The sequence below is a fragment of the Coenobita brevimanus genome, chromosome 59 (genome assembly GCF_032717465.1).
Source record: "Coenobita brevimanus isolate Jiangsu-jjx chromosome 59, ASM3271746v2, whole genome shotgun sequence".
In the NCBI taxonomy this organism is placed as follows: domain Eukaryota; kingdom Metazoa; phylum Arthropoda; class Malacostraca; order Decapoda; family Coenobitidae; genus Coenobita; species Coenobita brevimanus.
Window position 1 is genome coordinate 1,914,502 of NC_137012.1, and position 16,239 is coordinate 1,930,740.

A 16,239-nucleotide genomic window follows, 5' to 3' on the forward strand; every position below is an offset into this window, starting at 1 on the left:
CAGCTCTATTCATAATACCGATAATGAGACATTGAACCCCCAGACAGTGAGACATGCCAAGCCAGCAGCACCATCCATCCCAGTCATCACTGGTGGGCCATGGACAGATGAAGATTTTAGTGAGCTTTCACGACTTATGGCCAAGTAAGCTGCTGGTATATTCCCCTGTTATCTAAAAAATATGATGAATGTTTGTTGTGGTCAGAATCTGCTACCACTGCAGCAAATGCTAATACCTGGGAAAAATTTAGGAAACTGCTATCTCATGTGAGTTATACAGGGTCCTCCCATCGTTTAAAAAAGTTTAAGCTGTACCTCATGTGACATCACTTCAAAGTTAAGCTGTACACAACTTCATTACCTCCAGCCAGACTGGTTTTTATAAGGCAGTTTATCTCCCCTGAATCATTGTTTATGACTTCATATGAGGCCTGAAACATAGCCCATTCAGACATCTTTGTGCCTCACATCAGATGTGCAGTGCTGCAAGGGTAAAGAATGTGATGTAATGAAGTATGAGCAACCTGAGAGGGATAATGAAGAGAGGGATAAATGTATCAAAATGAGAACTGTTATATAGATGTGTAATGAGTTATAGAGTGATAACTGATAAGTGACCCAGTGAAGAATGTAGTGGTAGATTATTGGTAGGTTAGAAATTTGGGGACACTCACCTTCCACTCAGTCGATGTAGTGCTGCTCTCATGTGACTCCCTTTTCCTCTCTTCCTTCCTTCTTTCCTTCGATCCTCTTCTGTCTTTCTGTCATTCTTTCCCCATCCTTCTGTCTATGGGTGACTCTACACTGAGTGACAAGCCAAGTGGTTTCCTGTACACCAGGAAACCATTTACTATGCTGGGCGGTAATCATATAACCACATTACGGTGCCTGGTGGTTTAGTGGGTAATTAAGGCACTCCACTCGATTGAGCCTGTGCAGATTTATATCCAAGGGATGGTTGTGGTTTATTGCTCACGTAATGACACTTAGGGATGAGTGAGGCTGACCACTCTCAACCTAAATGTCAGGACCAACTTGCCTAACTCCATACTCCTACGCTTTGCATGGGACAACGCAGGATTGGATGCTGCTGCTGCTGCTGATGATGATGATAGAAATATTAGTAAGCTTCCATTTGCAGGTAGACTAAGTTCAATGGGATGTGGAGAGACTGTATTTGTAGTTGTCCATGTTGGTTCCACTGCATGACGGAACTTTCTCTTCCAAGAGAGGGTAATAACTAGAAAGAACTCTTTTCCATGTTGGCAATGTTTGAATGGGGAAGGGATGTCTGTAGGAAGAGTGATACCTGTGAAAGTAAGTATTGTAATGATTGTGTTTGTCAGAGCCTGTGCTACTGTACATATGTCATCAGTAGAACCACGAGGGTGCAGGCATATTCAGGCACATGAAAAAGACATACCCCCTGACCCCTGCACCGCTTTAAAGTCTGCTGCGGTTAGAGCTTATTCCCTGGATGTGGGACACACTCATCGTCAGATAAGTACACAGCTACTGAGACATTGCAGCTTTGTGGACTCTAGAGGAAAGTAGTTGAAGAAGTTGATTAATATGAATGTGGATTTTTAACCCCTCAAGACCAATGCCACACAATCGTGCTTTTGTGTAATTTGACACGCCATCCTATCCCGCACGATCGATAAAGACACACAAAAAACTGGGGGAGGGTAACTCTGCCCCTCTGGTGACATATATAGGATCAGACCAATGAGAGCTAGAGTGTCTGGGGTGGTATGGCATGATTGGCCCCCTAAGGTGGGGGCGGAGGAACCCCACCACCACCGTCACTTTACCTCCCTCAGCCCCATTGCATCATCTCCACATTGTCCCTTCCCAACCAACCATACCCCAACATACCCCCCACAGCGGTGTGTGTGCATAGCAGTTAAAAAAAAAAAAAAGAAATCCTAGTTTTATTTAACTTTCAAGTAATTTTCCCTTCTCCCTTCTCCCCAATCCCTCCATCCTCCTCCCCCCTCCAGACATGACACACTCCACCTCCACTTTTCGCCTGGCTTGTTTTGTTGCTGTGGACGTATACCACACTGACATTTCATGCCTAGGGAACGCTTCACATTGACATTAGTTTTGTACAGTATATATAATTATTTACCGTAAATAATGCATTTTCTGTACATTTTCTGTTTTCGCCCATGGGGGATTGTTAACTTTTTTTCATCTTCGACGGGTGATTATGCGATAACTATTTGGTCAATCTGGCTGAAACATACATTTTCGGTTGTGTAAATTTAATCTCTTGAAATGTGAAAGAAAAATTTTTACCTTGGTGAAAGTAAAAAAATCGACCTTGTTTTGCGCCTGGAGGAACAAACCTGCTGAGCGAATTGCGTACTTTAGGGGTTAAAAAATGGGTGTGGGGGACTGTCTTAGGAAAACATTGGAGTTAGTTGCTGAGACAGCCTACATGTCAGGGGAGTGAAGGAGTTAATTGCAGAACAGGCCATAGAAAAAGGCAACATATAACAAGGACTCCTCCTCCTTCTCAGTCTGCCTTTGATCATGTTGTGTTGTTGTTGTGGCATCATGGACATCTGAACATGAACCTGGTGGACTGCAGGTTGACATTGCCCATTTTCTGTAATCAGTCATCCTCCTTTCTTGGAGAGGAGCTTTTGTATAACTGGGCAGTGCCACCACCTGAAGGTGTTCCTCTCCAGCACCTCTTGGATCATACTTTCATAGAATCTGTCCCCAGGGATAGTGTGTTCAGCCTCTTCAGAACTTTTTCATTTTATTCTTGCTACCTCCAGACAGTTTTATTTAGCTGTGGAAACATCATACTGAACAAGTTAATGAAAGCTGTATATATCTATCTATCTATCTATTGCCAGACGCCTCAATCCCGTTTGGGGTGGCCACAAACAAATCGCCTCCAAGTCGCCCTGTCCCCCGCCATTTCACTGCCCTGCTCCCAACTCACACCCCCCTCTCTCATATAGCTCTCCACCCCATCCCTCCATCTCATCCTCGGCCTCCCCCTCCCTCTTCCCCCCTCCACCTCACTCACATACACTCTCTTCGTCAGTCTTTCACCCTCCATCCTCTCCACATGGCCAAACCACCTCAGTGTGTTCCTCATAACGCTTCCTATCACATCCACATCCACACCACAACGCTCCTTTATATCCTCATTCATCAGCCTGTCTCTCCACGTGACTCCACAGGCTCCTCTTAAATAACCTATTTCCACTGCTCTCACTCTTGACTTGTGTATATAACTTGCAGTAAAAAAAGAAAATAACAAATAAAAAAGTCTCCTAGTTTTATTTAACTTGCAAGTAATTTCTTGTGCTCATCATTTTAATTCAGGCTGTATCCAACCCCTCCATTTCAAAAACCACACCTAAGCTGAGCAAAATCATTTGAAGGTAACAAGAAGAAAAATCTCAAATCAGATGTAGAGGGATAACAGGGTGGGCAGTGTATGAAGAAAGATGGAGGAAAGATAATGGTGAACAGTGAGGATATTAACCCCTAAAAGATGGGCATCGGAATGGAGCTCAGGACGGGCATAATTGGTGGTTGTAATATGGTGAGGGGTTTGTGGAGGGTGGTGGTTGTGTGTGTAGGGGGTTGTGAGGGGGTGGTGGGGGGATGGCAGGGGGGCAGGATGGAGGGTGGGGGTAGGGGTGGGTGGGGGATGGTGTGTGAGTGTGGTTCTTGGGGGAGGTGGGGTGTGGGGGTCGGGGGGTGATGAGTTGGTGGGAAGTGGGAGGTGAGGAGGGGGGTGGGGAGGGAAAAGGGTGGGGGTTGGAGGGGTGGGGTGGTTGGGGTGTGGAGGGTGGGGGTGGTGGGGGATGGGGTGTGTGGGAAGTAGGGGTTAAGGGTTTAGGTTGATGGGGGTAGGGGGTGGGGGTGGTGGGAGGGATGGTGGGGGTGGGGGGGTTGTAGGGGGCTTGGGGCATGAGGGGTGGGGTGGGAAGGGTGGGATTAGTGGGAGGGTGGGGTTAGGGGTGGATGGGGGCAGTGGGGGGAGTTGGGAGACTATGGGAGTTTGAGGATGGGGTGGTGGGGATGGCAGGGGGGCAGGATGGAGGGTGGGGGTAGGGGTGGGTGGGGGATGGTGTGTGAGTGTGGTGATAGGAGGGTAGGGTCAATGGCGGGGGTTTGGGGGGGCGTGACCGCATATGCAGACACCCATCTTTTTGGCCGTAGTACCCTTGGACAGCACATGCATCTTTCAGGGGTTAAAGATGTCTGGAGAGAGCATTATAACTGGTTGCTGAATGAGGAGAGTTCCTGGAACAGGGAAGGTTTGGAGTCAGCGGATCCAGTGTTTGGCTTATGGCCTTTGATTGATGCTACTACTGTGAGAAGGGCAATAGGGAGGATGCGGTTTGGGAGAGTGGTGGGTGTCTTTGGGTTAGCTGCTGAAATGCTGAAGGCCTCAAGAGCGGAGTTAGATACTGGTTTGATAAATACGATTATATGTGAGTCTCATCTCAGATGATTGGCTGAGGAGTATGATTCTAAATGTGCACGGGGGGAAAGACGATGCCCTGCAAAGAGGAAATTATAGAGCCAGGATTCTGTGGGCTTGAATGATGAGTGAATGGGAGTGTGGCCCATTGGATTGGGCATATTTAGGCTGTCTGGATGTTCCTACTCCACACCCTGCCCTAGGGTGGGAAAGGAGGTCTGGATGATAATGATGATGATGATGATGATAAAACTTTTGGATCAGATAATGAAAGTAATGGAGAAAGTTCTCGGAGGTATGATTACAGAAATGGTGAATATTGATGAAATGCAGTTTGGGTTTATGCAAGACTGAGGGATGCCATGTTCATTGTTTGACAGCTTCAGGAAAGATATGTAAGAGAGAAGAGAGGTCTATACGTTGTTTTTGTTTATGAAGAGGGTCTTTGACAGAGTCCCTGGGGAGGTGGTGAAGTGGGCAGTGACAAGGTTTGAGATTGGGTTGTGTCTGGTCAGAATGGTTGTGGCTGTGTGTGTGGGTGCTTGCACTGAGGTGGGAGTGAATGGAGATTTAAGTGAGGAATTTTCTGTGAATGTTGGCATGCATCAGGGGTCAGTCTTGGGCCTCCTGTTGTTTGTCATAGTGCTTGAAGCCCTCTCGCATGACTACAGAAGTCAACCTCCATGGGAGATGTTGTATGCTGATGATTTGGTGTTGCTTGCAGAGAATGAAAGGGAGGCGAAGGAAAGACTTAGGAAGTGGAGTGATGGTATAGGGCACAAGGGATTGAGAGTAAATGCAGAGAAAATAAAAGTGATGGTATCTAGGGCTGGTGACAGTTCAGTAAAAGAAGAGGGAGAATGGCCATGCTTGGTTTGCCTCAGTGGTGTGGGAAGTAATTTCATCTGGTGCAGTATTTGTCATAAGTGGGTGCACAAGAAGTGTGATGGTATTGGTGGTCGTCTGCGAGATGATGATGAATTCGCGTGTACAGTGTGTTGGGAAGAGCATGTGGAGATTGTCGGGTGTGAAAGGATTGATCTTGCTGGTGAGTCTCTTGAGTGTGTAATAGAATTTGGTTACTTGAGAGACATGTTATGTGTTGGTGGTGGTGCTGGAGCTGGATCTGTGGCTGGGGTGAGGAGTAATTGGAGGAAGTTCAGAGAGCTGTTGCCTTTCCTGACTTTGAGAGGGCTTTTCCTCCTTACTGAAGGATCTTTGTTTGCAGCATGTGTTAGGAGTGTGATGCTGTATGGTAGTGAGACCTAGGCAGTTAAAGAAGAGGATATTCCTAGACTCAAGCATGTGGAGGTGACAATGGTTAGGTAGATGTGTGGTGCAACCATGAATGCTTGGCCTGGGGGTGCAAGGCTTGTGATGGAAGAGCTGAGAGGAAGGATGGGACTGGAGTGTATTGGTGCTATGATGAGGAGGGGCACCTTGAGATGGTTTGGGCATGTGGAGAGGATAGGGGATGACAGTTAGGTGCAAAAAATGAGAAGTATGAATGTTTGGAGTAGGGTTGTGAGAGGCAGACTGAAAAAGGCCTGGGACGAGGTCATAGAGTATGACCTCAGATAAGGGACTGAATAGGGAAGCTGTCAGAGATTGAGCCGAATGGAGAGCCACCATTAGGTGCCCAAGACTGAGGCATACAAGCATGTTGGAGCCTTTATAAATGAAATGAAGGGAAACATCTTTAGGGTGAGATTGATTAACCCTTTAGACTGAAGGCTTCATTTATATTTTATTCTAGCTACCAAGAAATAATTGTATTCAGCTTTGGAGAGATTTTCTAGTTTGGAGAGGTTTGATGTAACCATCTTAAAATCCTTCAATAGCAGAGGCCTCTAAGTTGAATCAAAGCATCTGGATGTAGCAAAAAAAAAAAAAAAAAAAGTTCATTTTATTCAAAGAACATTGTTTCATTTAATTAAATTTTGAAAGACCGTACTGTACCTGCATATGTCAGCCTTGCTTACCAGATAGCAGCTGTCCATATTACATAATTTCTGTCAGCATTTGTGTTCAACCCTGAGCCTGAGTGTGTTTTGTTGGGCCTCATCCCAAGCCTTTACACTCGTATATCTTTTCACCCAGTTTTCATCTTTATTGCTATTTGTCAGGTACCCCGGTGGAACTGTAGACCGATGGGAGAAGATTGCAGAGCTGATGAACAGAACTGTGTATGAGGTGACCAGAATGTCCAACAAGGTCAAGGCAGAGCTGGCAGTTAGACGCACAGAAACAGAAAGTGAAGATGCTTTGCCTGAAGTAAAAGTAAGTATCACCTTCATCATCATCATCATCATAATTATCATCTCAGTTTTTTAACTCCTTCAGTCTGGTGATGTAATTTTTTATCATTCTTGCCTCGTGGTTTAGTGGGTTAACCCTTACACCACGGGCTTGTTTTGCTTTGACTTGCGGCTCCCGCGGGCATATTCGCGCTCCGACAGACTCTCTAAAAATATTTGCCAAAAATCAGTTATTAGTCCTAGAATATTAAAATCACATATACTTATGGCACATACCTTCAGCTTTCTCCTTGGGTGTTTGTTGAGCCTTCGTCGAGTACCGTAGGGCTTGTAGAGACCTCTGAAGTTGGGTAATGAAGTCTCCACTTTACACTTCCCGACAACTCGTAATATGATTACCACAGCCTGATATTATCACTAGAAACACTAATCTATGATTCTTAAATAGTGTGGAATCCATACTCCCCCCAAAAAACACTGTGAAAGCAATGAAAATTACGAGGGCGTATGACCATCCCACTTCCGATCGTTCGCCGCTAGTGTTGTCTGTTATTCATAAAAACACTCACAGTTTATATTTCTGTTATGATATACAGTACCCTCGCGTCCAGCACGGTAATATTGTCATGCATGAATCACGTGTTGGACCAAAAACGTGTTGGACTAACAATAGAGCTTATGGGGAAAAATGAATTATGTCAGCAACCCTCGGAAAAGTCACCCTAAATACCTACCATATACCTATACATATATTGGTACTGTTGTAATGATAATAAATGGTACTGTGCTATGAATGATAACTAACCTTTTAGGATAGTGTTGGTGGGCTTGCTGGGAATGGAAAGTGGTATCCAAGGCTGTATGTAGTCCTACTCGGTCCCCGGAGGATGGCTGCTGGCGTCACTAGCGGGTAATGGCTGTTGCTCCTCCTCAACCTCCCTCATAAATCCTTGAAATCACACTTAGAATCACTATCTTCGTCCACAGCCATGGAAGGTCCTGCTTCTGCCTGTCCTAGCACTGTAATCCTCAGCAAAGTGCATGCTTCTCACACTGTTGCCAGAGCCCCGTCTCGTGACTGTGGAAAGTGATCGCTGTCGCTGACTCGGTAGAGAATAAGGAGAAGCAACTTTGTTTATAAACTGGTACGCATGCCGATGACAAGGGTTTCAAAACGATTGATATTTATTCTAAAATATTAATATGTATTCAGTGTCAGGCTAAATGTTCAATGCTGTAGTACGATACATTCTCTGTCGAGTCGCCTGGGTTTTGGTCACGCTGTTTTGCCTGTCGTATGCTCGGCAGGAATCCATCCAGATGAATTCCAAATGCCCGTGGTATCGTCGGCAATTTTACCACGTTACCGTTCCGATTTACCATCGTATCCTCGGCAAACCTGGTATGAAGTGCTGTGTGATAGCCTTCGGCTGCCAGGATCTTGTCTTAGTTTTTTATGATCACGTTGGCTTCATTCATGTCGTAGGCCTTGGCAATGTCAACTTTCCTCTCCCCTTCCTTCTTCCTCTCGATGCTTTCTAGCTTGGTGGCCTGAGGGAGGTGCCGACGCTTCTTGGGGTTCTCAGAAGGCTTCCTAGGCATCGTGAGCAGGGTAAAATGCAGTAACAAGGGCAGAAAATGCAGCAAGAAAAAAGCACCTTCCAATGCAATTATGCGACTGAGTGGCGCTGTGACGGGAGAAATTTAAACAAAACATCACGTGACACCAGAAGCGTTTTTAATTGGGCGGCATCACGATCACGTCACGATAGGGGCGGGGAAGGCAACTTGATCAGAAGTTTTCATTGGCTATCATCATCATGGGAATGTCCAGCATGACCGTGTTGGACCAGGGGTGATCGTGCTAGAGTGAACTCTGCGGATTTCACCCACTTCTCAGAGCTCTGTGCGTGTTATGCTAACACACTCTTGTTGCAGTAATTAAATCGTATTAAATAATACTAATTAATTGCTCTCCGTGCTGGACCCGAATCGTGCTGGACTAACGCGCGTTGGACGCGAGGGTACTGTAACACTTACATATATCTACAGTCTTTATCCATAAGTTTCCTTCAGTAATAGTAGTTTATTGTCACTGTAGGGATTCAATTTCTTTCAGTAAAATACGTAGCATCCACTTTCTCGTCCTGTATACTAGCATTGAGAGTGAATGTCACTTTCACCTTCACTCGCGTAACTCATAGTATTCATACATGCTAGAGTGAAACTTTCACTTTCATTACTCCTAGTATATATACAGTAATCACTCCAATATCCGACGTAATAGAGCCATAGGTAGGTCCGGATATTGGTTCTGTCCGGATATTGGGCCCCAGCTTATGGACTTGTACTTATGGACCCTAACTCAGAGAAACACCTATACAACTCCCTCTGGACATGCATAGCACCTATTTAAGACCCAAATCACACCAATAAGGCAAATAAATGACTGAAATAAATGCAAAAGAAACATAAAATGAGAGTTTAGAAGTATGTTCATACATTAATAAACATTCTGGTACTTATGGACCCTAACCTAGCCTAACTCAGAAAAACACATTCCTGCTGCACATGCATAGCTACTAACACCCTGTTCACACCAATAAAGGACATTAAACAGTGAAATGAGGTAAGAATAGTATGGAAAAAAGTACAGTATGAAACATTCTGCCTACTTACAGCAAGTCCCTGGCCACCTCGATGAATAACCGCCTCCTCTTGGACTCTGACAGTAAGAAGGATTTCCTGAAGCACTTGCAGTACACTGTTCCTGAAGTCTTGCACTGAACTTAGTCAGTCACACACAGAAGTCCGTTCTCTTCACAGTGTGCACTCTTGTCTAAATAATGCTCCATTGTAACTTACTAAGTGTTGCACTTTAACTTTTCCCATTCATATAATTTTCCAAAGCCAAAACAAACAAGTCTATTTACGTTAAACTTTTTTTCTATTGAGTCTTTTCTCTCTCAACTTTAAATCCTTAACACAACACACTGTTTTTTTCACTGCACAACACTCTAAATTCCCGTGTGGTCTAATGGAGTTCTTGCTGTTTATTCACTGTCAGAGTCCGAGAGTATCACTGGCAGGCGACCTAGGGGTGCATCGCTGGGTCGTGGTGATGGTGTACCCACTGCAGATGACTCTGAAGACAGCCACAAACTCACGTCGAGCGGTGACTCCACCGTGGCTGATGTGCTGGGCTGTGGCTTGGAGCATGAGGGCCTGTCTTGGGGAGGCAATGGAGTGGAGCCAGGGCTGGGCACAGCGGGGGTCACGGGCCTTAAAAAACTGTCAATGGTTGATTGACGCAATGACCGACGATTCTGACGATTGATGATGCGCTGCCTGAAAGCACGCACTTCCTCCACGAGTCCCAAGGGCCCCATCTCCCTGTCGCAGTCCGGGTGTTCCAGGTAGTCTAGGACGAACTCTAGATGTTCCCGGAGTGCGCTCAGCTTGGGGATGGCTGGAGTAGTGTCTTGCTGAGAGGAATCCGCATCATCGTCGCCTTCATCGTTGGAATCTTCAAGTTTGGTACTGACACCTGCAACCGAAGACGCGATCTCGATATCAGACAACGTCTGATGCCCAGGATCGCCCTCGTCGTCATCCAACCACTCACAAACATCGTCCACATCTACATCGTCGCCATGCGTACGTAGCCGTGCATGGAAGTCATCCACGTCAAATCCTAGAAAATCGTACTCCACATCCGTTCCGAGAAGCAGACGAGACCAACCATTTTCCAGAGTCTTCACAGGGACTTCCTTCCATGCACTAGCCCAGTTGTACAACGCAGACTTGATGTTGTAGCGGCGAAGGTTTTCCAAATTTCGCTTGCCTCGTGTGTCCCGTCCCTCCCTGCGCTCGTCCTCGTCCTCGAGAACAACCATCACCTCGTCCAGGAACTTCCGACGGTATAGGTGCTTTGTTGCCACGATCACTCCTTGGTCCATTGGTTGGATGAGAGCAGTCGTATTAGGTGGCAGAAACATGCACCTAATACGGCCATTTTCAGCAACCAAGTCCTTGTCGCACGGGTGGGTAGGTGCATTGTTGAGGAGAAGGAGGACCTTTACCTGGTCGCGCGGGATTCCCAGTGTCTTCGTCTGGTAATGGATGACCTCCTTGACGAAGTGGCGGTGAAACCAGTCTTTGAAGATCACAGCTGTGAACCATGCCTTCAAAGAATGGTACCAGACGACAGGAAGGACATCCATCACCTCACGAAGGCACCGAGGCTGCTTTGCGCGGCCAACAACAACGGGCTTAAGCCGGTGCATGCCGTTAGCACTGGCACAACACAAAGCAGATATCCGTTCCTTGGAGAGCTTGCGGCCAGGTACACGCTTCTCCGTCTCCTCGGCTAGAGTGTTCATTGGCAGCAAGCGATAGAATAGGCCAGTTTCGTAAGCGTTGTAGACTTGACCGAGAGTTAGGCCCTCCCTGTCGATCAAGCCCTTCACCTTGTGCCAAAACTCGTCAACTCCATCCTCGTTAGCGTCCAATGCTTCACCATGTGCTTTATGGTTGGTAAGGCCATGCCGCAACTTGAACGCGAAGAGCCAACCCTCGGATGCCTTGAAGTCTAGGGCGTCGTGAAGCCTTGCGAACTTCTCAGCAGCAGCCTTCAGCTGCGTTCCATGTACCATCACACCAGCAGCACGTTGTTGTCGATACCAAATCAACGTGGATCGGTCGATTTCTGCAAACTTGGGGGTAAACATAACCTTCCTTTCCACGTTGCGTTTGCTTCTCGACGAGAAGTCAGCTGTGTACTGCGTGAGTTTGTCTCGGGATCTCTTGATATCGAACAAAGGAGACCGGGCCAGGTTAAACTCGTGGAGAATGCGGGAAGAAGACCACCCCGCATCTACTTTCTCCAGTATCTCCCGCATCTTCTCCAGAGTCAACACCACTCTCTTCCTTTTCTCAGGTGGCAGGGCCATCATCACACACACTAAGAGGAGGCCCGAGAGCAGCAGGAGGCCCTGCAGCAGGTAAGGCACCACCACAAAAGCGATCACGTGGGCAGCCATAACGACGAGCGTGCACTCGCGGTGAGAGACAGGCGGAAAGTGGGGAGGATGCAGCGGCGCTCTATCGGACGTCGGAGGAATGGCGCACCACAACAATGCTCTCCCGCGCCGCGCGCGGCAAGTTCAAATTACGGGCGGGAAAAAATCGTTTTTATTTTTTTATTTTTTTGGGTTTTCAGACCATTTTGGGAATATTGGATCCCAGGACGATTATGTCCGGGTAGTGGGGATGTTCGGTTTTTGGGTGTCCAGATATTAGAGTGATTACTGTACTTGTATTCTTATAATACCACTCATTTACATTTCTATTTACGTTCTCTACTTTATTGACATTATTTACAATTCTATTTTATTTACACAGTGTTATGCACTGTCACTTGAAGTAACTTATAAAATCCACCGTTCACTTATATTGACATTCATTGCTTTCTTGCTGTTTACACATTATTTACACTTTATTTACAATTCCACTTGCACTGTTTTACTCAGTAAAAAGATCATAGTCACTCTTTATCAATTGTCAGCCCATTACCTCTTTCCACTCGAGGTTTAGTAGGGGGTAAAGGTCACAGGGCCCTTTGCATGGGGCTATAAAGCGACGGAAGTTAGCAGGAGCAAATCAGACATACTCCCACTTTCAAAGACGACAGTGAACTGATAGTGGTGGCCTCCTGCCGCCTGGCTAGGGTAGGTCCAATACAGTACTACCAACTTCAGCCCTATGAGACCTGCTAATATATAGCAATGACATGATTGGCAGGAAACCAAGACAATACATAATAAATTAGGTAGTTCCAGGTGAATGTAAATATCACTTAGGCTTCTCCCATCCCTCCTTATATGTATATTTATTACGAAAATAGATTATACGGCATATTTCAAGGGGAAATAAACAGCGAAAATTAGCGAATGAGTGCACGTGAGGTATTGTCAGGTGATAATTAGCCAATTCCAGGTGTATGGCACTATCACTTACCTTATTTCTTTTTTGTATATATTATTTGGTATAAGAGTAGGGCATAGGGCTTATTTCAATGGATGAAATCAGTGGAAAATTCCATGGAAGATTTACTTAGCGTAGAATACAGTGTGGTGGCCTGCAATAATTAGGTAGTTCCAGGTGAATGTAAATATCACTTAGGCTTCTCCCTTCCTTTCTTATATATATTTTTATTACGAAAATAGATTATACAGCATATTTCAAGGGGAAATAAACAGCGAAAATTAGCGAACGAGTGCACGTGAGTTGTTGTCAGGTGATAATTAGCCAGTTCTAGGTGTATGGCACTCTCACTTACCTTATTTCTTTCTTGTATATAATATTTGGTATAAGAATAGGGCATAGGGCTTATTTCAATGGATGAAATCAGTGAAAAATTGCAGGGAAGATTTACTTAGCATAGCACGGCTGGGCAGGTGAGAGGATAGGGTAATGGAGGGGAGGTTGGGAGGGGAGTCAAGAACGGGGAGAAATGGCTAAATTGTCAACAATGGATGGGAGTACAGATGAGATTAGGAGTGCTGACTATAGTCGGCCTTGCGCCCGTTTGCGTCTGTGGTGTGGCCCGCACCTGTGTACAATGGTGCCACGTTTCCCCAACTTGCGATGTGAAACGGAAGCTATTTATGTACAAGGCATCACAAATTCCATAAATTCAGATGAATAAAACTTACACTTGTGTATTTTGATGGATGAATCAACATTAATCTTATTATGCATAAAATATTTATACAGTAACACAGAAACATGGCATACATATTGTACAGTGTTGCTAAAAAAAATAGCATTCACTTTTAATGTTTTTTAGCGTAGTTTTAGGGTGGTTAATAATATTACAGTTATGGATATAATAGAATGAGCCTGAAAAAAGAAGAAATATACCAATATCCAAAGTAAAAGAAATAATTCATATAATTCTTGTGAGTGGCAGCACTGACACACCCCGTCTGGCTTAAGGTAAAGTACGTACCTCCATAGACCCAAGCATAGCTTGTACAGGTGTTGCTTGGGAAAAATGCTCACATTTACTGGCTTTTACCATAATTTTAAGGGCGAGGAATAATCACATTTATTATCATAAGCTAATATGTAGGACAAAATAGTAGGCATATGCCAATACCGAAGTAAAAAAAAAAAAAAAAAACTATTCACTCGCGAGCGGCAACACTTCCACACCCAGTCGGTGGCCTTGACAGATAGCTTCCCTACAGAGAGAGAGAGAGAGAGAGAGAGAGAGAGAGAGAGGCAGGAGAGGGGCATGCATTGAATGCATTGTCGGCATCACTAATTATAACAAAACCAAATTAACAAATGAAAGCACAATTATACATAACTTATAAAAGAATCAAAAGTACTCAGGGTGGCTCACATTTCCCGCCAGGAGAGAGAGAGAGAGAGGTCTGTCACTGCCTTATTTGTATTCATTTGTTCCTTTGTACATACTGCACACACTGATATACATTGTTCCTATTGATGCACATATATCTATACACGTAATTTCTCTCTCTCTCTCTCTCTTCTAATACTGACCACGTGGTAGGTGAATCCAGCCCCCCCTTCCCCTTCCCTCCCTTCTTAATCCCTCCTGGGTGTCTCAGGTCAAATCCCCCTTCACACTTCCCCTCCCCCCTGGACCACCACCCCAACAAACCCACATCCACACTCCCACCCACACCTACACCCACACCCCACTACGTCGGGGTGTATGAATCAGTAACGTAACAAACCTCTCAGCAGACAGTAACTTTGACACTCCATCTACTACTTAATGTAACAAAACCAAATTAACAAATGAAAGCACAATTATAAATAACTTATAAAAGAATCAAAAGTACTCAGGGTGGCTCACATTTCCCGCCAGGAGAGAGAGAGAGAGAGAGAGAGAGAGAGAGATAACGGTATAGAAAACGTGGCAACACTGTACACAGGTGCGGGCCACACCACAGCCGCAAACGTGCGCGAGTCCTACTATAGTGTTGGACATTGGCTGTACTGATAGATGATACAAGCCACCACTTCAAAGCCCGGGCGAATTCAAAATAACACAGAATCACAAAAGTGTCGCCCCGCGGTATGATCCCTTGCTCCCAAGCGTCACGAAAGTGACACCCCACAGTTAAGGGGTTAAGGCACTGTGCCTGGATTGAGCCTGTAAGGGTTTACATCCGAAGGCTACCTGAGGTTTACTGCTCACATAATGCTACCCAGGGGAGAATGAAGCTGCTAACCCACACCTTAAATGCCAGGCATGAGTGACCCAACCCTGGGCTCCTGTGCTCCTGATGGGTCAAAATGGATTGGATGTTTGTTAGGTAGAATCCCTGTATTATAGCTTCCATTAACTAACTGATTTTATCCAGTCTTGGGAAGAATTCTTTTTGTGAAGGAGTTAATGAAGGCTGTGTCTAATCCCTTTAGGCTGAACTGAGTCGAATCACCTGAATATAGTAAGACTAGAATTAAATCATGTAACTGGAGTCAAGAGGTTAATTGATCATTACTTTCAGTTACTAAAGTTACTGCTCTAATGAGAGAGGGCAGTGTTTGGAAACACCCTGTACTGTTGTTTGCAGATGATACTGTGTTGTTAAGTGAAGACGAAGGGGAGCTGTAAGGCTTGGTGGATGAGTTTGGGAGTGTGTGTAAGAAATGGAATTTAAAGGTGAATGTAGGGAAGAGTAAAGTTATGGTCTTCAAGAGAGGTGAAGCCAGTGAATGTACAGTGAGATTGGATGATGAGGAAATGGAAAATGTGAGTACGTTTAAGTACTTGGGTAGTGTGATGAGTAAGGATGGAAGTTTGGAGGGTGAAGTGCTTGAAAGGGTACAACAAGGAAGAAATGTTGCTGGTTCCTTGAAGGCGTGATAAGAAACAGGGAAGTGAGCATGGAAGTGAAAAAGTTATTACATGACAGTATTGTGATACCAACTCTGACATATGGAAGTGAAGCTTGGACGTTGTTGGAGGGACACAAATCAAGAGTGAGAGCAGTGGAAATGAGTTATTTGAGAGGAGCCCGTGGAGTCACATAGAGAGACAGACTGACAAATGAGGAGGTGAAGGAGTGTTGTGGTGTGGATGTGGATGTGATAGGAAGCATTAGGAGAAACACATTGAGGTGGTTTGGCCATGTGGAGAGGATGGGGAGTGAGAGACTGACGAGGAGAGTGTATGTGAGTAAGGTGGAGGGAGAGGGAGTGAGGGGAAGGCCAAGGATGAGATGGAGGGATGGAGTGGAGAGGTATATGAAAAAGGTGGGTGTGAATTGGGAGCAGGGCTGTGAAATGGAGGGGGACAGGGTGACGTGGAGGCAATTTGTTTGTGGCCACCTTGTACAGGGGATTAAGGCGTCTGGCAATAGATAGATAGATAGATAGATAGACCAAAGTTAGAACGTTGATCAGTTTTTATGAGCAACATTTCTGTCATGTTAATATTATCTCTGTCATCAGAACTGCATTTCAGATTGTTTGTAG

General features: G+C 45.3%; 1 protein-coding gene across 1 annotated transcript in view; it reads left to right on the forward strand.

Annotated features, from left to right (window-relative positions):
• LOC145402859 (uncharacterized protein F54F2.9) overlaps nucleotides 1–16,239 on the forward strand; it is a 98,580-nt gene that overhangs the window by 60,433 nt on the left and 21,908 nt on the right. Inside the window, exons 7-8 of the mRNA XM_080274767.1 lie at nucleotides 44–144; nucleotides 6,589–6,742. Coding sequence (XP_080130893.1) covers nucleotides 44–144; nucleotides 6,589–6,742 — 255 coding nt within the window. The remainder of the gene's footprint in view (nucleotides 1–43; nucleotides 145–6,588; nucleotides 6,743–16,239) is intronic.